Source organism: Leptopilina boulardi, unplaced genomic scaffold (assembly GCF_019393585.1).
Source record: "Leptopilina boulardi isolate dan_hultmark-lab unplaced genomic scaffold, ZJU_Lbou_2.1 LbouV2_107, whole genome shotgun sequence".
NCBI lineage: Eukaryota > Metazoa > Arthropoda > Insecta > Hymenoptera > Figitidae > Leptopilina > Leptopilina boulardi.
The window spans coordinates 188064-212700 of record NW_026137649.1 but is presented as its reverse complement, the minus strand read 5'-3'; the positions used below and the strand labels follow the sequence as shown (position 1 = coordinate 212700).

The 24637-nt window shown below is 28.0% G+C and overlaps 3 protein-coding genes and 1 long non-coding RNA gene across 6 annotated transcripts in view; 2 read left to right on the top strand and 2 right to left on the bottom strand.

The window, feature by feature from the left end:
• Window positions 1-1039: 1039 nt before the first annotated feature.
• On the bottom strand, window positions 1040-4085 carry LOC127276939 (histone PARylation factor 1). Of its 2 annotated transcripts, none has more exons than XM_051297694.1 (5): window positions 3783-4085; window positions 2646-3182; window positions 2343-2491; window positions 1823-2061; window positions 1040-1529 (listed from the first exon to the last, which is right to left on the bottom strand). In XM_051297694.1, the coding sequence occupies exons 1-5, from the start codon at window positions 3918-3920 to the stop codon at window positions 1228-1230; spliced, it is 1365 nt and encodes a 454-aa protein (XP_051153651.1). In that variant the 5' UTR covers window positions 3921-4085; the 3' UTR covers window positions 1040-1227. The 2 variants fall into 2 exon arrangements, with proteins under 2 accessions (XP_051153651.1, XP_051153659.1); XM_051297702.1 differs by having other exon boundaries at window positions 2646-3211; window positions 3783-3925.
• A 149-nt stretch (window positions 4086-4234) lies between these two features.
• On the top strand, window positions 4235-5665 carry LOC127276950 (single-stranded DNA-binding protein, mitochondrial). Its single transcript, XM_051297712.1, has 4 exons — window positions 4235-4388; window positions 4473-4602; window positions 4940-5059; window positions 5255-5665. The coding sequence occupies exons 1-4, from the start codon at window positions 4374-4376 to the stop codon at window positions 5473-5475; spliced, it is 486 nt and encodes a 161-aa protein (XP_051153669.1). The 5' UTR covers window positions 4235-4373; the 3' UTR covers window positions 5476-5665.
• Window positions 5666-6114: 449 nt separating this feature from the next.
• Window positions 6115-24637, bottom strand: part of LOC127276933 (ets DNA-binding protein pokkuri) — a 31479-nt gene continuing 12956 nt past the window's right edge. The window contains exons 2-5 of the mRNA XM_051297689.1: window positions 13889-14131; window positions 11308-11964; window positions 10218-10467; window positions 6115-10089 (exon numbers count right to left, since the gene is read on the bottom strand). Coding sequence (XP_051153646.1) covers window positions 9798-10089; window positions 10218-10467; window positions 11308-11964; window positions 13889-14105 — 1416 coding nt within the window. The 5' untranslated portion in view covers window positions 14106-14131 and the 3' untranslated portion in view covers window positions 6115-9797. The remainder of the gene's footprint in view (window positions 10090-10217; window positions 10468-11307; window positions 11965-13888; window positions 14132-24637) is intronic.
• LOC127276962 (uncharacterized) overlaps window positions 11990-24637 on the top strand; it is a 169055-nt gene continuing 156407 nt past the window's right edge. For both annotated transcript variants that reach the window (XR_007842290.1, XR_007842291.1), the window contains exon 1: window positions 11990-13655. This is a non-coding gene — a long non-coding RNA (uncharacterized LOC127276962). The remainder of the gene's footprint in view (window positions 13656-24637) is intronic.

Sequence of the window (24637 nt, the reverse complement as noted above, 5' to 3'; positions counted from 1 at the left end):
TTTTATTAGCAATATAATTGAAATCGAAATTTTTTTTTCAGTAACAAGTGCGTCAAAAACTCGAATAAAGTTCCGTTTTTCTCGCACTAGTGCGAGAAAAGAGGGGAAATCATATCTTTAAGCATAGTTCACTGTTCGTCGCGATTCTTTAAAAAGGTCTGCCAACTTCATATGAACAATTATTACTATGTAGCCAGACATGGTAATTTCGCGCATGCGTCATTGCGGTGTAAGAGAGGGAACGCTGTGAACAAGCAAGTAAACACTGACAGGCTTGGTACTAACCTCAAAGTTAACATAAAATTTTACAAAAATCATGGCTTTCTTGTAAATGTAAGTAAATTTAATTAATATTTTGAGTTTGGTTTTTTTTAGTAAAAATTGAACCGAACCCCCGCTTACGCGATTCACGAGGGATCTCTTTTACAGAAAATAGGGGAATCTCGACTCGTGCGGCAAACCTCAAGCGAGTCTCGATTCCCCTACTTTTCCGCCCTTGTCACAAATAAATATTATCATACACAATAACTTGAAGAAGTTTCAACGAATTTCAGTAAAATTTGGTAGGTTTATTTGATACATAAAAATCGCAAAATGGACAAATGTATTTCAGAAAATACCTTCAGAAAATTTGTTTAGTCTCTTCTTTACAAACATTTATATTTATCAAAAATATTTTTATAAGTGGTGAACGGAAGTTTATATATTATAATTAAATTTTCTTCCTTGTCTCGAGAGGAATCGATTGACCTAAATTTAGTATAACATATTTTATTTGAAATTTTTTTAATTAATCACAATTAAAAAATCAAAAATGCACTTTTTTCATTCTGTAATTTCAACTTTACATACAATAGAATTGTATTCCTTGCTCCAAAACAAATTGATTAATCTATACATAAAATAGAAATTTACCTAAGAATTTCAGAATTAGTCGCAATTTTTAATATGTCGTCTTTTTTTCTTTCTGTTAAAAAAGTGACATTTTATAAATATTATTTAAAAAAAGTATTATTTTTGTGCTTCTGAACATGAATAATTATTTTTGTGAATTTTAATTTTATTATGTGAAAATTAATATATTACAATAATTGTGTGGGAATCCTGTGTTTTGAAGAATTCATAGATATCTGATAATCGAGAATTAAAAATTTTAAATAAATAATGGACACCATTTTTTAAACTTTGCTTGTTTCTCTTGCATTTTTTATCGCCGTTGTAGTAGAGTCAAAGGCAACTGAGTAAGGGTCCTTTTTTTCTATTTTTCAAATGAACTTGAGCAATTTTCAGAAAATCGGAACGATCTAATTGACCGTAGGCAATCGAGAGCATTTGTAGTGCCATTTCTTTAACTTGTTCCACACCGCTGGAAAAAAGATCATGCCCTAATTCTAAACAAGTTCCAAAATCACATTCATCAGCCGCTATTGTCGCCCAACGTACAACTTCTTGCAATTCTGTCATTCCTGAATTTTTCTCAGGATCGCCTTTTGCGTCTTCGATTTTCTTGAACATTTTCTGTAAATCAGCTGCAAATAAAAATTTATTATATATTTATTACTTTTCAAATTCAATTCCGTAATTGAAAAAAAGAAATGAGTAATTTATTTTTTTTTTAAATTAAAATCAATTACAATTTCAGTAGATACATTACTAAAATTCATTAGATTATTACTTTTTTTCTATAATTATTCATTATCATAGTATGAAAATTTTTCAACGTTTTGTTTTCAACTACTGAAAAAATGTTAACTCGTTAATATATAATAAATTTATATTCTTTAAAGGAGAATTTTAAGAAATATACAAAAAAAAATGTTACCTTCGGTAGTTGACAATTTTCTATAACCAACTTGTGTTATTCTATTGAAAGGAACAACTATTCCGGCGCCATGTAAAGTTCTTGCAAGGACCTTTTTTTCTCTCTCCTTCATTCCCGAAGTGTGTTTATCTAAAGTAATGTTTCGCTCCTTCGCAAAAAATTTTAATTTCTGATGAAGACGAGCAATTGTCGTTTTCTCAAACGGATTCGCCAATTTTGTTCTTTCTTCGAGATATGAACTGCAATAGAAACAAAGAAGAAAATGAGCAGTAAATATATTTTAAATACACTCATTAATTATGTAATTAAATTTTATAATAAATAGCAATTGATTATTTTTTCTGGACTTAACAATTATTATAATCACAATAATATGTAATTCTATTAAAAAATAGAAAATTCATTTTTAATTTTATATAATTGATTATTCTTGATAATTGAATTAGAAATTCTTTTGTGTTTAACGAATTTTTTTCACAGTTAATTGATTATTTTTTAAATTAAATATATCAAAACGTACTCTAAAGCACCGAATAAATTTTCCGCGATTGGAACAATTTTACAAGAAACGTTGGCATTATTTTTCGCAACGAAAATCGGCATTTTATCGGGATCGTCCCTCCAATATCCAAAGTGCAATTCATCCTTGTCGTTTCCTTTTAAAATTGTCTGGAAAAAATTTGGAAAGAAAAAGAATTGATAATTAAAAAATATTACTTATCTTCAAAATTAAAAAATAAATAATGAAAAAATTTATTTTCTGTACGAATTTAATAAAAAAAATAATCATTAAAAAATAAACAAAAAAATTATGATTAATTACCTGAAATTCTGGAGGATCGTAAAAATACCTCCAATGTTTTAAATAATTATCCTCTTCTTGAATCTCAAAAAGTTGATCACTCATAATATCAAAGGGGCCCACGAGTTTTAAGTGAACAATTTTAAATGCCGAAGCAGGATCAATTTTAGAATTTTCCTTACAAAATTCATAAAATTGATAAAAATCTTTTGGCATTTCGGTGAGAAATAATTTCTTAATTGTTCGTTTTTTATCATCCAGTGTTAAATTTTGAATTTTCCTTGTTTTTCTCATATTCACAGAAATTGTTACCGCTACAATTTCTTTTTCTGGCGAAGGAGATATTCTATCTTCATTATTAAATTTTTTATGGTAAATCTTTTCAGATTCTCCTTTTTGCGGCGATGATGATGTTTCAGATATAGGCTCATCACTTTGATTTTGCTTTTTATCTCGATGAGTCGCCTGTGGCGAAGTCGGTGACGTTTTCGAATTATTTACCACGTCCTCAGCTTTTCTTTTTGTTGCTTTTTGCTTCATGTGCTTCTTGTTTTTGTGCTTAAAAATTTGTTTGAAAATTTATTTTACTGTTAAAATAAAAATAATTTTATTTCATTTAATATTTATAAAATAAATAATATAATAATTTAATTATTTTTATAAAGTACTTAATCTATAAATTTAAAAATTTAATAATTTAACTTTTTAAAGAATTATTTAATAATAGGTATATTTTAAAGTTTTAATATTCAGTTCATTTTCAATAATAAATTTTTAACCTATTTTAATATTATATAATAATAATAATTGATGTGTATAGGTATAAATGTACTGAAAAAGAACAGCTTGTTTATGATTTAAAATAAACAAATAATTTACTACATGCTTTCGCACTGATAATGACAAAAAAACCTTCCATTTGCACATATTTAATTGTTGATATACTTATAACGATTTTTTATTCATTCCCAATAAATGAAAAAAATTCGTAACGACAATTTTGAGGTTAGGAAATTCAAATATTATAAAAAGGGGAAAATAACACAAGAAAATCAAATTAAATTGTCGCAAATGTAGAAAAGTCAAAAATACATTGCATAACAATGAAAACAAATGAATTACTATATTAAGAAATGTAAAAACAATTAAGAATCTTACTTGTTTGGTTTCTGGTGGATGTTTATATTTATTATGATGTATCGGATTTTTTTGATAACATTTAACTCCATATTGACAGGGAATACGTAGATCTTTTATATACTCATTATATTCCTCATCATCACTTTCTTTAGACATTTTACTAAATTAATTTTTCTCTTAGGTACAATAAACACATGCAAATGCAAAATTTACTGCCAGTACCAGTACCAGCAGTAGTATAGTTGAGGTTTTAATAGCGGAAAAATTTAAATTTTAATATTTACTAATTGGTGGAAGAAACTCAAACAAAAGGCAAAAAAAATTATCACAGAGAAAATGAAATTGTAAAATATTTTTAATTCTTAGATGATAATATTATTAATATAATTTAATAAATAATTTGCCACACATTTTTATATATGGATTCCTTGATATTGATTTAAAAAAAAATAATAAAATTGCGCTATCTATCGATGGAGAAAGAAACTAATCATAGCAGTTAACAACACGAGGAAAAAAAGTGGTCAAGGGTTCTGGATTCTATCGAAAATTTATAAAATTTAACTGTTTAAATCTAATTGTTCAGTTAAATAAGATTCTATTAAAATAATGTTTCTCAGAAAGGTTTAGTATTTTTAATATTTGAATTAATTATTTTATCACTTTTATTTGATTTTATTGGTAATTTAAAAATATATACATTTTTAGGTTATGTCTAGCACTACCAGACAAATCAGGCAAATTCAACAAATTAAAAGGATAAGTGGGACGAGATTGTTTTCAGAAATGGCTGAAACTGCACCTGAAATCGAACAGGAATCTCAGAAAATAGAAAAAAGTAAATTCTCTCTCTGGCTTATTATGTATTTGAATAAATAATAACTGAATGTATTTCCTGTTTTACTGAATAGAAGCAGGAAATTTTGCTTACGAATTATTGAAGGAAAAGAAATTAATATTAGATTAATAATTAATTAATTAATAATAATAATATAATATTTATTAAGAACCTTTTTTTTACTTTACTAAAAGTCTTTTACTCTTTTAACACACGTTGTAAAGACGGAAAATTCAAAAATTTAAATAATAACTTGTGTAAAAATCTTTAATAACAAAGTTTGTCAAGATATTTGATTCAATTAAACTTTTACTTATAATGTACATTAATTTTTTAGGCATGAATCAAGTAACATTGCTTGGAAGAGTTGGAGGTGAACCACAAAAAAGGGGCAATGATAATCATCCAGTTGTTACATTTTCAGTAGCTACACATACAAATTACAAATATGATGATGGTTTGTATTTTTTTAAATTAATCATTTTTCTCAAAAATTTTTTTGTAAAATTTATTTATTTTTGTTACTGATTATAATTTAGAACCGTTTAGTTACAATAATAATTATTATTCTTAATGATAAAGAAGATATTTGTAATCTATTCAATTTCTTTTAAAACTAAAAAAAATTATGAAAATTGAAATTTTTTTTTAGGTAATGTAGTGCAAAGAACAGATTGGCACAAAATTGTCGTTTTTCGTCCCGCGTTACGGGAATCTGTTTATCGTTTTATGAGAAAAGGACAAAGAGTTCTAGTTCAAGGAAAGCTCTATTATGGAGAAATTAAAGACGAAAATGGTAAAATACGACCGACAACTTCAATTATTGCCGAAGATGTCGTTATGTTCCAGAGAAAAGACGAAGATGTAGATTAGAATATTTTATTCACAACAATATTTGTACAATATTTAAGAATTTTTTTTATCAACTTTTTTAAAGAATAAAACATATTGAAAGGTAAAATTATTTTGGGTACCAAATAAAACATGTCCTTTTTTACAAACAAAAAATATATACAGTAGACTGTAAAAATTAAGGAAAATAAAAAAAGTATTGTAAATGAAACTTATATTATTCATTTAAAAAATATCGAATAACAAAATAATTTATTTTTCAAAATTGAAATATTTATAAAAGCAAAAGTAATTTGAAATTGATGTCTTAATTTGTTTAAACATTATTTTAAAAATTAGTTAAGCAGTTTATCCTTCAAATCATAAATCAAGTCAGGTTTATAAAACTACTTGCATTTTAACCTTTAATTTCGTTCTCGGAAGTAAATTTTTCAATTTGAATAAACTTAAAAAGTAACTCGTTCTCCAACGTTAAATCTTAATAGGGTATAGAAGAAGATCTAACTTGAATAATTAAACAAAAATTAGACTTTTATTTATCGCCAGAGGATATATTAATGTTAAAATTGCCCAAAATTTCTCAAATTTGAAATATTTAAAGTAAATTTTTTTCATATTTTAGAAAATAAAATTAAAAAGTCAGCGCACCATATGAAAGTATTTAATATTAAGTCATTATTAATTTATTACTTCAAAATATTTACAAACTTTCGAAAAAATTGTAATTGAAATATAAATTTTCCCATTTAACAGGTAAGTTTAATAGTCAATTTTCACCTAATATTTTTGACTTTTTTACACACTAATCAATTATTATAAGTTAAATAGACTATTTTAAACAATTGTCAATAAATACATTTATATTATCTAAATTATTTCTCTGCTTTTTCCTTAAGGGTACACTCCAGTTCAAAATGGGGAAAAAGAAGGCTTTTTTAGGATGTATTTCTAAAAAAACCATGACATTTATTCAGAAATTTTTGTTTACATGTTATAAATAACTTATTGAAGAATATGAAAAAAAATTTTTTTTTACTTGTAGTCCAAGATGGCGGCGATGTACAACATTTTAAAAAAAAATAAAAAACATTTTCTTCGTTAGATATTTCTCTATGGATGGAACCTCAAAAACTAGAAAATTTCTTTTTCTCTTTTTTTCTATAACAGAAATTCTGAATAAAAACATGTTTTTTTTCAAGTTTTGGGAAAAATGTACTCTAAAAAAAAGAAGGGGACGAAAATTCCACTTTTTTGTGGTTCCATCCATAGAGAAATATCTAACGAAGATTTATTATTTTTGAAAATGTTGTACATCGCCGCCATCTTATTGGACTACAAGTGAAAAAAATTTTTTTTTTCATATTCTTTAATAAGTTATTTATAACATGTAAACAAAAATTTCTGAATAAATGTCATGGTTTTTTTAGAAATACATCTTAAAAAAGCCTTCTTTTTCCCCATTTTCAACTGGAATGTCCCCTTAAATTTCTATGGCTTTCAAAATAACCTTTTTACCGTGCGACTCAATTTAAAAATTAATATTCCAAAAAATAATGCCCAAAAATTTGTTTTACAAATATTAAAAATCATTATTACAAAGTAACAGATTTTTCTAAAAATATGCCGCAACGTCTTAGGGCGAAATATAATGGACTCATAAATAAAATTTTAATTTCAAAAATAATTTTTAATGTTTTGAAATGTATATATAAAGGATAACAAAACTATTGCATTTTAATAAGTAAATAAGTCTATATTTACAAGGTTCATCATTTTTCTGTCCATAACAAATTATACATAATAAAATGGCATTAATGCTATAATTTTACAAGTGTTATACCTTTTTTTTCTTTTTTAATTATTTTACACAATTTGTCTTATTAGCTATATATATATATAGCTCTTTCGATATCTCTTACAATTTATTTCTTTCTATCGTCTTTCTCATACAATCTTTGAATTTGTTTCCATTTTTATTTTTTTATTTATTTTTTCTAATTTATTTTTATTAAATTTACTTAACCAGCAATTATTTAAATTTTTTCTTCATATATACCGCCTGCCAAATATATATATATAAATTATTTACAATGTATCCAAACGAAAAATTAAAGATATATATTTATTTATTTTTTATATATATATATACGTCTAACGCCTCAAATATCATCTTATAAAACAAAAAAACAAAAAAAACAAAAAAAAAAAACAAAAGAAATTTGGGAATCTCTAACCCCTTAATCAATTCTCAAATTATTTGTTTCTAATTTTTACAGAGATCACAGTATATAAGATGCCAGATACAGATTTTTTTCTATTGTACTCGTTTGTATCTCATCTTTTTCTCTTTCACTCTCCACTAATTTTTTATTCTCTTTTTTTTTGTGAATTAAAAAAAGAAAAATTTGCGTATAAAAATAGGCGAATTTTTTTCAAACATTATTTGTCCCAAGATTTCTTAAAAATTTTTTTAATCGCAAATTTTTTTAGTAATTTTTTGTTATTGAAAATAGAGAGAACGAACAAGAGTGAAAGATCGGTCGCGGAATGTAAGCCACAATCGCACCACCAACAACTTAGAAATTTCGAATATAAATTTTGGTATTAAAATATATATATATTTATATATATATGAACTTTTTTTCGTATATAAATTTGAACTCTGGCCCCGGATTTCCTTAAAATTTTTCATTTTGTCTCCTCCTTATTTATCATTTTTTATGTACCTAGTTCTTTGCAAATAGAATTTTTTTTAAACGTTTGTTTATTATAATTATAATATTGTATTTCTCGACGGTTTACAAAACAATAGTACATACATAGCTTATTTACAGTAGAGATCTTAATAAAGTATAGTCGATTACAAAGGTGCACCGTTTCTTTCTTTTTTCATAATAACGACCACATTTTTCGGTTTTTTATTTTTATATTTTGTATACCTATATCAAGTATTGTTCTTGGCACAGATTGTTTATTTTTCTTCCTTTTTTTGAAGCAAGATACTTTTTCTTTTCTTTATTTTCCTCTTTAAAAAAAGCCTTTCGGTAAAATTTTTACACTTTTTCTGACGATTAATCACAGGGCTTAAAAAATAACGATCGGAATTGTAATTTACTTTAAAAGTGGGAAAAAATTTAAAAATGTAGAGAAGAAACACAATTTGCTAAAAATTTTGTTACACTTGATAAATTGTTTACAAATTTTTATTTCTACAAATATTTTTTTTCGTTTTAAATTTTCTAATTTAAAAAAATATATTTTCTTTGACAAAATTTAAATTCACTTCAAAATAATGATTTACGAAATTATTTCAAAGTTTTGATAATTGATTTGACATTTTTATTAAAAATTCTAATTCCGATGCGTTTTACAAAAAATATAATATTCGTCTCTCCCGCTTCTATATACTTAAATTATAATTAGAATCATATACATTCATAATTTATTTTAGATTTGCAATTGTGCATAAATTTTTTGTTGTCCCTTCTTTTGTCAGACCGTTTTTCGTTGCACAAATTTATTTATTTATTTAAACGAAGAAGATAAATCTTCAGCGATGCGAATTAAAAAACAATTCAAGAGCGAAAAGAAACTCTGGCGTGACATTTTCATTATTATTATTATTATCATTATTTTCTTTTATTTTTGGGACCCGATGTCCCCGAAAAGTTTCGTGAGCATTGCACATTATTTGTATATTATTATTATTATTATTCTTTTTTCCAATATCGGCTAAGAAGATTCTTCAAGAAATTGAGAATTCGAATTTCTTTGATTTTCTTTTGTTGCATTTTCAATTATAGAAAAATTGAGAATTTAATACGAACTTAATTCACGACTTTCGCTACGAGATGAAAATTATTTTTTTTTAATTAATTTTTTTTATTCTTTAACAAATGATTTTTCAATTTTATGAAACAAGAAAAATAAAACATTTTTATATTTTTTTATATGGAAAATTCTATTAGAGTCGTTGAAATTCGAACATTCTTTCTCTCTTTCTAAACTTCTCAGGCGTCTCGAAGTTTTCCACCTTGGACGCTGGAAGATCAGTCTTGACTCCCAAAAAAAAAAAAAAAAAAACAAAAAAACAAAACAAAACGAAAAAAAGACTTTCAAGACCCGATTAAGGCCGAAGTATGACATTTTTCCCTCTCATTCTCTTGAAATTATTTCCGAAAATTTGCGATGAATTAATTTCGGAGGCAAAATAGGAGAATATTTATTTTTCTTTGTTTTTTAAATAGTGGAAAAATATTCGTCAGCCACAGAGTGAACAATTACAATGCACTCGACGATTCGTGTGCGGAGATTTTATTCTCTGTGTACTGCTAACTCCCGCGTCACTTCCTGTCTTCCGGCTCCTGATTAGTTTTAACGAGATTGTACGCGTGACTTCGATACTTGGCTGGAGGGTCGTGGAGAGGAAGAGGCTGTTCATTCGATTGTTGTTGATTTATGCCCGAAGGTTGGCTCATACTCGACATGGAGAGATCCGTTGGCATATCCATCTCAGGCTCCATTCCATTTCCCGTGAGTGCGCCTTCTTCCTCGGGCTCTGATTTTATTCGCATTTGCTGGCGTAACAACGAAATATTTTTGATATTCTTTAATTCCGTTGGATTGCGTAGAAATCTTGAAAAAAAATTATAATTTAGAAAAAATTAATTTTACATTAAAAGTATAGAATGAAAATTTGTTTTCTTTTATAATTTTGCAGAAAATCTTCTTAACTTATTGAATTATTTATTTCAAATACTCACTGGTAGCAGTGGCGTTCTCCTTGCACCTTTCTGAGAATATTGACACGATAATAGTATCTTAATGCTCGGCTCATTTTGTCATAATTCATGGATAAATGATTCTTCTGAATTCCCCAAAGCCTCGCGAGACCCGGTGGATCGACAATTTTAAAAACACCCGTCTCTCGACTTTTCCATGCAATATAATGTGTGTATCTTTGTGATGGGTCGTTTAACAATTGTTGTAAAAAGTCCCACAACAATCTTCCATCTGCAAAGAAAGGAATTAAATTTTTCTGAACCGATGTAATAAAATAAAGAACAATTTACTTCAAAATTTGACATTTTTGGAAAAAAATTTTTAATTTAGAATAACATTCAAAATAATACTGAGAATATAATGAGATAATATTTTGGAAAATTATTTTAAAATGGATGTTGGTAAGTGACACTTGATTAACTCAGACATTAGATTAATATGGAATTAAGATTGATTATATTGGATCGTGATTTATCTGCTTAAAATAAAATTAATGCCAAGATATGTGATGTATAAGGTATTATTAATATGCATTAAATTCAAGTTTTCAAATTTTTAATAGATTTTATTTAATTTGTCTCTTTTTTTATTAAAAATTCGCTTATTTATCATATAGTTTTATGGGTTTCTGAAAACACTTAAAAAAACTTTTTAACTTTTTCAGCCTCTCTCATCTGATTATTTGTTTTGGGGCTAAAATAAATTAAATAAATTTGTCTCCATACAAATAATAAGAAATTTTGAAAATAGGTAAAGGTCGATTATCTGGATAATTATTAAGAACGCAAGAATAAGTCCTAAAATTCATTGGTTAGAATTTTCATTTAGTCTTATTATTATTTTTGTGAATTTATGTTTAACAAAATTTTATATTAGATCAAATTTTTATTTGTACTAATTGTTAAAATGAAAATTCGACTTTATAATAATTTAATGATTCAGTCAAATGAAAGTAAATAAAACTTTGGTAGAAATCGTATATTAAATGAAAATATATAATATATATTGGAATATTAAAAAACTTGTTACTCCTCAAAAAGGGAATTTTTTCTTTGTTTGCTTTATACTCACTGGTATTGGGCTCAGGTGAGTCACTGGGAAAAAATTCCCGTGCAACATTGCCCGCGGGTCTAAATGCGCCCGGGGTCAGTGGCATCATTTGCGGTGGTAATGTGGGACTTGGTTGATCCTTGACGCACACCTCGCTCAATCGTTGAGCGGTGAGCGCGGTTGGCGTCGCCGGTGGACTACTGCTACCCTGATGATTGTCCTCGTCCGAATCACTTTTATAGTGCTGCATTTGATTGCAATTTTCCGCGTGACCTGGTGAACCGGCTTGACTGTCGACTGAAGGTGCTGGCGACAATGTCACTGAATTTGCCGACATAAGTGAGGCAAAATTTGCCGCATAAGGATTATCAACCCACGTGGGCGTCGGTGGATGTGAATGTGGACTCAATGGATAGGCGGCTGAGGGTCGAGTCGGTGTCACGGGACTACTCGGCAAGCATCTCTGATTATATTCCCGAGTCAACATTGTCAACACATTGTGAATGACATCACCTGCACCAGGACAACGATCGCCGAGGTCTGATTTTGTCAATAGACACAGTGCCTTGCCATTCATTTGAAACATGTCCATGTCAATTATTGGCAAATCAAATTCCCTTTCGGCCCAACGTAAAAATGTCGCCACATCGTCACGTGACCAACATCTCGGATCTGGTGCTGAAAGTTTTACAAAAACAACAAATTAGTACTCGGATCGATTAATTGAAAAATTTATGAATTAATAATAATTATTCATACATTTTTTAAGAGGTGCATGTATAATTTTCTCAATTATTTTCCAGTTTTTGTATATTATTAATTACATAAAAACAAATTTCCATCCATATGAAACAATCTCTTGAATTTTGCTTGAAAATATATATTATTGCAGAAAATTAAAAACGTATTGTTAAATAATATATAATATATATATATTTTTTTTTCTAAAAAATATATAAACATAACCTAAAATTTACACGAACATTTAAGCTTTTTCTATAGACCTAAGATGAATAGCTTCGCGAAAGACGTTCGCGAACGTGAAACATGAGTTAGAAAAGGACAGAGATATATTCGTATCCTTTTTCTATCTCATGCATCTCGTTCGCGAACGACTTTCGCGAATCTATTGTGCGTTGGCCTTATAGTATATAATAATTCTCTATGATCACTGATCAACTGTTTTCTTCCGGTTTTAAAGAGATATTAAAAATTCCTCATTAGATTATTATAATTGAATCTGTGATAGATTTTTTTATGCAATTAATTATAATGTACTAATTTGTTAATTTTCAACAATATTTGTTTGACGTTTTATTTTCCAATTATTAGTTTTATTTTGGGACTATCTTCCCATTTTGAGTCTACCGGAAACCGAAAGTAATAAACAGAAAACTTTTCCAAATAACTATGAGAGTCAAAAGACATTTTGATTATCGGAAAAAATTTTAATTACTTTTTAAAATTGCAAACAATTCAAAATTTTTAATGAAATAAGAAAAATTATTATAAATAATTATAAACATTCGAGATAAAAAAATAGATTTTTTTGTATCAAGTAGTGCTCTGCTTAATGCTAATTGTGTCCAATTGTGTCATCAGTGCGGCGACCTTTGTGTTTTGCTTTATCGAAAATTGAAACAAATTGAATTAGTGTCACAAATTTTAAGTACCGGGTAATAATTAGTTTTCATTGATAGAGTCGTAAAAAATGCATGAACAAAATACATTTAGAAAAATACCTATCATGTTCAACAAATTTATTTGTTTTTCTTCCCTCCCCCTTTCATCAAGCTCCGCCATTTTGATTTCGAAGAAACACGACAAGCTAGTGATTTTTTTCAGTGTTGTTGTTATTCCATTTACATGTTTTCACAATCATTCACAATATTTAAAAAACATTTAGTAACTTATTTCGCGATTCCCACAGTTACAAAATGTCCTACAATCAAATCGTATAAATAATTAGGCGAAATGGTGTGTTTTTTTGTTTTGACGTGGATGCGTCCTGAGTGGAATTCAAAGTTCATCTAAAAATCTATATCACGTGTGAAATTATCGTTAAAAATTCTTGCCAAAAAAAGAAATACCATACAAAATTTTTGCCGTATTGAAAATAAATTAAATTAATTAAAGTCGCAAAACCTAACCTAAAAAAAATTATTATTCGCTTTCCGGCTTTCTTGTTTCGCGGTGCAATAAAAATCATCATAGTTTCATAGTCTTGTTTTATTTACTTTTCTTGTAAAAATTATACAGCCGTGACTATTGGAAATTTAGACAAAAAAGTTTGAGCACTCAATTTCAAATCAACATTTGTACCTGTAAATGAAAATAATAATCAGCTGTTCGCCTATTCAACGGAGCAAGTGAGTTGAAATATTTACTTCCAATTTCATTTAATTTCTCTTTTTTCTTCATTTTCTGTGTGTATAAATTTATAATTATTATATGTATTTTTACATGTAACAGAGAAATTATCTTATGATTATCTGACATTTTGTAAATTTAATAATTCGTTATCACTTATCAATTAGTTAAATTTTTGGGCGCACGAAGAAAAATAAAATTATCGTGAATAAAATTTTTAAAAAATCCTTACACAAACTGGAAGGTAGATGATTTTTAAAGTCCAAAAGTGGACTCGGTGGCGGATGTGCGGTTTGCGGGAAGGTCATGGCTGGTCCATATCTCCATAGGAGATCTGTAGGACTAAAGGGTAATGATATTCCCGGAGGAAGACGTGAATCCATCGCCATTCCGCCTGCGGCAGAAACTGGCGGTAGCTGCGGCAACTGAATTGTCGGCAGTAATTTCATAACACGTCCTCGGCTCGACTGAATGTCTGTAACAAAAAAGAAATCCCAAACACTGCAATTAATTTTCATTATACCCCATAATTACATTTATCAAAAGTGAATTGGTAAATGTGCACTTAAAAATTTAAATTATCAAGTTGAACTAACTTTTGATTTGATTAGTTATTTCATTTCTCCTTAATAAAAATTTTTTAAAATTTCATTTTTAATACAGAAATATTGAACAATCTTTAGTTTATTAAACTTATAACTCATCGTCATTGTCAAAGTTCGAAGAGTGGGAAAATTTTAGCAATTTGTTAGTGCTTGAGGGATGACTGTATAATATACTTATCTATAGACATATATAATTCAATTTAACGAGAATGGAATCTATATATTAAAATATATAATTATAATACAAGAAAAAAGAATGTGATGGTTTTAATCATTAAACTTATATATATATATATACATATTTAGAAAGACAGAGAGAGAATATTGTTTCTTGAATTCAAGCACACTTATATATATATTTTTTTTTTAAATATTCGTGTGGAAAAATATCACGGTTTTTTTATTTGTTTCTGCTGTTTCTCCTCGATAATAGTTAATCAACGATTCTCGAGCGGAAGCGAGTTCGACGCCGATGGAAATACGTTATGTAAATCCAAGCCTGAGGAACGGATACCTTCTTCCTGCCCAGTACACCCTACTAAACTTTTTTATTCTTGTAAGACTTGTGCATTCTATGCTAATCTTTGACTCTTCAAAGTACCGTGTTTTTCAAAGAAACTCTCTTGACTCGCATATATGTACTTTTACAATATAAAAGTATTATATATTTAATGTAAAATTTTAAACATTTTCAATTTTCTAAATATATCATTCAAAAATTATTAATCTATTAAAGATTTATTATCTACTTTTGTATTTAAAAATAATACACTAATTATGAATTATTTTGCGCCTATTATGTTTATATTAACCTCCACTATACCTATAATTCAGTTGAAAAGAAATTATATGTTCAACACAATCATAGAAGGTTGAATCGCGCATTTAAAAGTTATGAAGAAACTAAATTTACCTATACTAAATAGACGATGCTGAAGTACACAACGTTTATGATCAACGATGAGAAATTATTTTTTATTTAATACCAAAAATTACCAAATAGTTTATTTAAAAAAATATTTTTTTATAATTTGTTGATTAAAAACACTACAAGAAATATTTTTCAAACAAAAATTTATAAAATTTTTCACTCTAAAAAATTATTTCTTTAAAAATTGTTTATCGAATAAACGTTGCGTACTTCAGCATCGTCTAAATAATATGTAGTAAAAATTTCAACTTTTTCAGTCAAAAATTCTTAAATTTTAGAAAAAGGGACAATTTTTTCATAAAATTCAGTATTTTTTTGGTGATAACACTGTTAACTAGTTAAAAATTATATTCATTTCACCAACATTTTTTGTTTCCTCACTTGTTTTTAATGCAAGGTATACAACTTTGACAAGAATTAATCACACTTTCTAAATAGAAAAAAGTCATTTTAAGAAAATAAAGAATTCAAACTTGCAATACAGATTTGCACTTTAGATAAAAATCAGTCTACGTAATTTATTTTTGAAAAATTTTAAATTGTCACAAATACAAAGCTTCCTCTGTGATTAAACTAAATCCTCGACTACATCAATTCAAATCGCAAATTCACTACATCTTTCTCAGAATTGACCTATGCATATAAGTTTAAAAATATTGTAAAACTTTAGGAAGAGAATAAGTTTTTTTTCGTAAATTTAGCGTTTTTTTTGTTGATAACGCTATTGAGGTCGATTTCAATCAGATACACTAGTTTTCCTATAATCTACTTGTCGAACTTATTTACAAAAAAATAGAAGTAAATAAATATAAATATGTAGTGAATTCTCGATTTAGTACATTTTTATATTTAAAGACGTTTAATCAAGTGATTGAGAAAAGAAATGTAGGGGGAGGGGGGGGGTTGAGAGAGAGAGAGAGAGAGAGAGAGAGAGAGAGAGAGATATGGTGATTTCCTAGTGTAAGAGAACAGTGCGAGAGACAACGGCACATCGACCTTCGCGTGCCGCGAGTTTACCTCCTACCACCACACGACAAAATTTTTTTTTCTCTCTTTTCAACTTGAGTGTAACTACGCAGTCACTTCTATATAAATTCTCTCTCATCGACTTCTTATATATAAGATACTATATAAATACAATATATATGTATTTCTTTTGTTTTCTCGTGAGGAGAGTTGCTTCCACGTGAAGATTGTCCGCCAACCGGAACGACCTCACACACACATTCCACTTCCGCTTCCAGGCGCGCGAAAGAGGAAGTCATTCTCGCGGTCGCCCGGAAGTAACTCTCGGAGAAAAATATAGTTGACCTTACAAATTATTTTTGCCTTTTCCTATCTTATATTCTTTAGTTTAGTGTTTTGCTTGTTTTTCTCTTTTTTTGTTAGAGAAATGATTATTTCAACTCTTGTTATCTATTATCAAAATTAAAATAGATTCTTATCAATTTAAAAAGGCTTTTATGCGTCGAGGTGTAGTTATAATTTATCAGAAAAAAAAATGCTGGCACTTTTCTTGGTTTATATATACAACGTATTACGTATATTAACGAAATTGTTCTTTATTTGATCCATTTTTATATCCTATATAATTTTGTTTAAATTATTATATCTTCAAGCAGTTAATAAAAATAAGTTTTGGAAATCTATTATTATGTTGATTAATAATTGATTTAAATTGTCGAATTAATTTATGCTTGTTTGGTATATTTTTGATTCGTGTTTTACATATTATTTTAGGCACATTTATTCTAATTTAATTGGAATATTAAATTTTCAATTTCTTTTATATACTAAAACTATTTTAATTATAATTTTTAATTAAAGAAGAAGAAGATAAATAAATCTCGCAAACCTCAAATTTACTAATAATATGTAACTCGAAAAATTAGTTCTATAAATCAATCTGAATAGCCTGAAATGAAGTTTAATTCAGCCCATCTTTTATTTTACTTATCATATTTAATTATTTCATTAAATGAGAAAAATTCTTCTTGCAAATAGTTTTTTTTAAAGAAAGCCAAATGAATGTAAAAGAGATGTGGCAAAAATAGTATATGTTGAATTATTGAATGCGCACTATTTTAAAATTATTTTTAAAAAAACGAGTGATAAATGAATAAACAGTATCGTTGAATGTCTTTGGATGTCCGCGCATATAATCGGTGAAGCGGAAGTTAAAAAGGAAGGCCTCGACGACCTCGCAGCCATCTCTTCGAGCCACTTCGAATAGCTCGACGCCTTTCTTTGGCGAGAATTCTCTCTCTTAATGTCAGAGGTTCGTTAATGCCTTATTCATACATATAGGCGGTGAACGTTACATAATGCATATCAGGAAACCGCATGTGCCTTCGGGCCTACGTAAGCCGCGCTTTGAAACACGCGTAACGCCTTCGCCTATCTATATATCTTCCCCCTCCATCTCTCTCTTTTTTCTGTTTTCCTTCGTGAATAAATTTCGACAAATTTTCTACACTTGCACAAGTGATGCCGGAATCCAATTAATTTCCATCCGCGAATAATCGTTGACTCGATATTAAATGGAAAATTATATTAATATTGATTAACACATACTTAAGATATATTTCCTGGCATGAATTAATAATGTTTGATTGTGAAACGAATTGCATTTTTCATTATATTATTTTTGACTAATTCTGCTAGTAAAATTTACACATGTAAAACGAAAACGCAGGTATGACGTGACAACTATGTATTTCTAAATTCAAAATATTAAAAGCTACCATATTTGATAAACACTGGCATATGGAATATATTTATCAATTTATCGATATTTATTTAATAGACGAAGACATTTTTTCGTTTATTGAAAAACTAAATGGAATATTTGTGGGTTAATTTGAATTTCTTTTACTTCTACACTGAGAGACCTCTTGCACCGCATCAGAACTACGTGTGTGACTGCAGCGCCACTATAGGTTTTGGTGCGCTGCATTCTAAATTTTGTATCGTGACTGCCCAAAACTTAAAATGAACCTTTCGGCCGTCCATTTTTTGGACAGTTACGCTCCAAAAATTCATAGCTGACCGCTAGAATGCTCCGCAGACGGTGCAAAAGGTCTCTCAGTGTAGTAATGTAAAAAATTATAATTCCGGAAAGAAAAAAATTCTATTCTCGAAAACGTCGGTTACTGATTGAGAACCACTGTTGTTCTGTAAGTGAACCCCGCCTCACAATTGTCTCTCGCTCACGATCTCGCAAGAAGTTATATGCTATGCTCCCGGGAAGAGTAACCACCTCTCGGCACTCGACCACCTTCTCTCCAACTTCTGTCCTCAAGAAGGAAGTAGGTAAATATGTGTGTGTACATAGTGCGAGAACTCGAGATGGCCTCTCTCTCTCACTCACACACACACACACTGTCTCTTTCTCGACTCACACGCACGTTTCAACACATGATTGGTAAATTCTTCTGCTTCAGGAACGAAGCTGCTGTTGTCCCATGTGCGGTCTGAAAATACGACCAGGAAGAAGAAACTGCCGTTGAAGACGAAGCGACAGAACAAGGAAGAATATTTTTTCTGCGAAATAATATGGAAACTTGTTTTTTCACCCCCCCTTTAAAAATTAACACCACCGGAAAGTGAATTTATTTGCATTCATGTTATCTTCTCTTCTCCCCAGATATACCAACACAGCTTAAAAAATTTCAGTTTCAAAACACCCCTGCTATAAATATGAATCTCATTTTAATAATCCTTGAATTTTTTTTAAATTTTGTGCACACTATTTTATTGGAATTTTTCATTAGACGCTATTTTGGATCCGCCATTTTGTGAGTTTAATGAAAACTTGATTACTTTTTGGACGTTATTGTGCATTTTTTGTAATGTTTATTTCATATAAAATCAATATGCGGAAGTACTTTAGGAGCCGTAAATTAAATTGTTAATTTTATAAATATATTATTAAGTGTTGAATTTTGTAATTTAAACTCAACTTCATATCACCTGAGTCACAAAAAATAAATGACACATTGCATAATGAAATATACATATAAACTATACTTTCGGAATTTATTAAACTTTTTGAAATTTAAAATCAAAGTATGGAAATATATTAATTTGAATAACATAGAATCTTTAAAAATGAGATTTTTTATATGTATTTTAATTTTGATAATGCGATTTAATGTATAATGATTTATCCGAATCATTTTAAAGTATGGAGGTATATAATTTGTTTATACATTATTAAGAAGATATATTTTTTAAAAAAATACCTTGTAATTTAGCATTCATATTGGTAGTGTCGAGGGAATTGGAACAATATTCTTCTTTGAAGAAAATGAGATCTCACTGTCTTGCATGGCTTTCGAGTATGACAGAAATAGCGGGCAATTATCGTAAATACCAACGCAATATATTGCAGCATTTTCTCTAGCTGCAATGTATAACAATAATATTGCACTCTGTCAAGAGATAAGATATACTCTCCTCGACGATATAAAGTAGCATGTCGCTCCAAGGCTTTAAAGATCACGCACAGATTCTCACACTAAAAAAAAAATTTATTTGATTCAAATACTCGATTACTTGAGTATTATCAAATAAATATTTACTTGAACCAAATAATTTTTAATTGAATTGAACCAATAATTTTTGTATTTGAAACAAATACCATTTAATTGACTTAAATAATAATTATTTGATACAAATAAATATTTATTTGATAATAGTCAAGTAATCGAGTATTTGAATGAAATAAATTTTTTTTCAGTGCAGTTTTATTTGTTTCTTTTTTAAATCATTTCTATATATATGAGCATTTCTCAATTCGCAGAACATATTTCGACAATTACATCAATTTTAACACGACGAAAATGGCGTGAAATTAATGTCAAAATTAATTGTATTTTAAAAATCTTGTTTTGCTTATTTAATAAAAAAGAAAAAATATATATATATAACGAAACTGTAACCGTGAAACGTTGACTGATTGTCTCTTGTGTAACTTTCCTTTTTCGTGGATCAAGTATATAAGATAATAAAATAATCCGGCTAGCGAAACGCATTACGCATGCTTGGTGTGTTACGCACATAAGCATAACTCTTCGTTATGCAGGCAAAAGTATATAATAAGTCTGGTAACGCCGTTCTAAATACTTTTTGCGAGTTATTTAAGTTTTTCTAAAGTCTATGTACATATTTATATATACCCAGCGAGTATTTGAATGTAGAGAAAGTTATATATAATACATATATCGATTTCATTTCGTTCCTCAATATCCACCCACGCGCGATTTCATTTCCTTCATCTCTCGCTTTCTTTTCTCTCCTCTCATAATACATCAGGAGACGACAATTCCTCCTCCCCCCATTCACCCCTATATTTGCTTGGAGACTACTTCCTAAAATGACGCAAGCAAGAAAAACGAGTTGAGCGTTCTCGATCGTGAGTTCGGCGACCGTTTCAAGGTCGTGCCAACAATTCGGCTCTTTGTCGCGTATAATATAGAATTGTTTCTTCGACATTCGCGCCGCGCCAGTTGAATCAATAATACTTTCGGCATGTTTATTTTTTTCAAAATATAACAATCATTTTCTGCATGTGTTTCATTTTAAAAAGCACGTTAGTCGAGTTTAAAATATAATTTGATAAAAAGCTTTTATGGTGAACGTAAATGTGTCGAGAGATTGATTTCCGGTAGAGTAGACATTTTTTAGTCTTTCCCTTAAAATAACTAAATAAAGAGGGAAACAGATCAATAAGATATTTTTTAACAAAAATATACATAAAATAAAAGGATTAAATAATATTTAGAGGAAATATTTTTGAAAAATAGATTTCTTCGACTTTAGACTCGACTTTTTTCCGTGTTGATTTATATCGTTATCTTTAAAAGTCTCTTTTATTGTCTCATTTTTGGAAGTTTTTTTTTATCTCTTTAGATTTTAAATTAATTCATTATTATTGATATACGTTATCATATTTTTCGTTATATGATTAGTGTTTAGAGATATTAGTCAATTGTAAATGTCAATGGTCGCTTCCGTATTGACTATTGGGATATTGTGAAATCGAAAAAACGTGCTTTTTAAGAATAATTGTCTTTTATTTATCGTTGATGTTAAAAATATGATATTTTCTTTTGTAAACTTGTCATGAAAATCGTGAGGTTTTCTCAATTTCCATGACAATTTGTTATTAATAAATTATACTTCCCAAATTATTTTTTATTGCATGTTCTCTTTATTGAGTGATTTTAAAAATATTATATATTTTAAGGAAATATCATTGAGAAAAAATATTTAGTGATTGCAACAAAATTGTTTGATTAGACAATTTTGGTTCTTGTAACCAAATTTTGGTTGGCTGAAACAAAGTCCTAAAGTTATCTCAACCAAACATTTGGTTAGGCCAACAAAATTATTTGTCTGAACATTTTTAAATTCCAACCAAAATTCGGTTACGACAACAAAATAATTTGGTTAACACAACAAAATAGTTTGGTCTAAAAAACCAAATGATCGTTTGTTGTCCTAACCAAAATTTGGTTGCGACAACCAAATAATTTGATTCGCTCTCAGCTTATTATAGCTTAAGAGAACAGTTAGTTTAAATCTCTCACAAGGATGGGTAGTCCAGTGGTCAGAGCTCCCGATCTTCAGTTTTAAAACAGAGGTTCGATCCCATACGGTGATGAAATTTTTCAAAGTCCACAAATATTTCAATTGGATAAATATAAATTCAATGTTAAATTGATTTAAAAAAAAAAAGAATTAAATAAAAAAGATAAAAAGGAAAGAGATAATGTAGAAAAAAATTTTTAATTTTACAAAAAAAACTGTTTGTTTGATCAACCAAATATTTTTGTTGACCTAACAAAAAAATTTGGTTGAGCTAACCAAACATTTTGGTTGTCTCAAACAAATAGTTTGGTTGCTTAAATACCAACAAAATTTTTTTGTTGGCCCAACCAAATTTTTGTTGCTCTGACTAAACATTTTTCTCAGTGTATAATTTATTAGTTTGATAATATTAATTAATTATAGAACGTCCAAGCAGATTTCGCTCTTCAGAAAGATTATTAAAGAATAACATACAATTAATTAGTTAGCAATTTTAAAATTTAAAATTTTATTTTTATAGATTTTTGAAAAAACCCACATAAAAAGATTCAACTTCTTCAATCTACTCAGCCCTGGCGTTTGAATTTAGTCATTTCATTTTTGCATGCTCTCAACTAATTAAACTGCGCTAATACGTTCATTAATAATGAATTAGTAACCGTCTTAACTAATTTTTAGTCAATGATTAATTCATAGTAGAAAATTACTAATTTATTTAATAAGGCTAACTAATTGAAATAGTAGTCTTACTAAATAAATTAGTAGTTTTCTACTAACAATTAGTCATTTTTGACTAAAAATAAGTCAACAATTTTTTTATGGTTTTCTTCATAAAAATAAAATTTGAGGTTATTGTCACTATGATTTTTGTAATCAGCTCATCAAAATACATAAAAGTACGTAGTATAAAAAAAACCGGAGATATTTTTAAAAAATTAAAGATTTCGAAAATTTTAAAAAACTCGTAAAATATTGAAAAAAAATTTTTCCCACCTTGAGACCGGGCTTAAAATTTTTGTAACATTTAAATTATAAAAATATAGTAAATTTTAATTTTATTTTTTAATTGCAGCCAAATCAAAGAGGTGAAAGGTCTATTATGATTTTTCAAAATATCCAAAGTTCACATTTTTGCTATTCCCGAGTCGAAATTTGAATCCTCTGTAGCTCCTCCTGGAACCTGAATAAGCCCTTTTTTGGTTCTTTTAGACTTCCGTAGGCCCTTCTTTGAATCGGGATTGTATCACTTCAGAAATTTTGTCCCATATTTACACAGTAAAAACAAAGTCTTATGTTAAACCGTTTACACTTTGAATTCAGCCTTAAAAATGGGATGAAATCAAGACTTTTTTTAGTGTGTATGTATATGGGATTATGAAAAAATAAGTATCGTCTTCTTGGTGCCCCCCTTCTCTACTGACTTTTCTTTTTATCAACATCTGTCAGTCTTTCAGTCTGGCACTTGTCGAAGAGCTTTAAAACGCCCTCGCAATCGACCTGCTCTATCATTATGTTAACAAGTGCTCCCAACGAGCATGTTATATTTATTCAATAATAATAATAATAATTTAAAATTTATTAAATTTTCACTCAGTTTTTTAAAATCAACTTTATTCCTTTATTATTATTGTTATTATTATTCTTTAATATTGCATCATTTTGCTTCCACAATTGAGACTGTTCAAAAAAAAAGGACCGCTTTTTTTTTGGAAATTTGAACCACCCTCCTCCCCCATGTAACGCAATGTCACATACATTATAGCGCCATTTTTTATGCTGATCGTAACAAATTTTATATAATTAGGTACTGTTTTGTAATTATTTTAATATATTTTATAATTATTAATATTAATTTTTTCTTCGAATTCAATTGATTCTTAATCATATACATATGAATTGATATTTAATTGAAAAAATTGTTTTTTATGTTATTTTTCAAGTTTATGACATATTTTTTATTGTTGCGATTTTATTATCGATTATATATGAGCGAAATTTTTTTATTGATTGACATCGACGTTGTTTTTTTTGTCTTTTCGATAAAATGTCGAAAAATTATTTCCGCGATTTTACATCCTATTGGTGTATCGGTTGCTTTTATCTATATGAACAATTAAATAATCCAGGAGAGATAGTCGAATCATATTACGTTTTGTGTAATATAGATTTTCATTAAAAAATTTTATTTGAATTAAATATTTAATATTTACTCGTGTATTCAAATGCACATTCTTTTTGTAATAATAACGTAATAGCGTGTAGTAATGCGTTATAACGGTGGTGTAATACCTCTGTAATAAACCGTAATATTTGGTAATAAGTATAAAAATATTGTAATAATTGCGCATAATAAGTGTATTCAATATAGTACACCTTTTTCAGCAGTAAATACCCCCTCGTTAAAAAGACCTTTTAAAATAAGTTTACAGTTTTTTATATTCATCAGTTATTTTCACGAGGATTTTTTATGAATTGATTTCCATCTTTTCATATTAGAGAAATACGATATTTTAGATTTTTAAGACAAGTAAATTAAAAAATTTTTTTTTCTCTAGGTGTAAAAGATTATTGAAAAAATTGCATAAATCTCACTTATGAAGATTAATTTTTTGTATATGTAGTTATTAAAGATATGTTTATTATTATTTTTCAATATCTTTTGAAAAATGAATTATTCTCGTGGTAAATCAATATCGAAAGAAGATTTAATATCTGTGAGGGAAGCATTGTAATGGACAACAGTCGACATTTTTGTTTCCTACTGAAGTCGTAATCGCAGTTCTGATTAAAGGGGCGTTCCCCGCACGTGTGTGGATACTTGCTGTGCGACTCATTTACGAAAAAAGTTTAA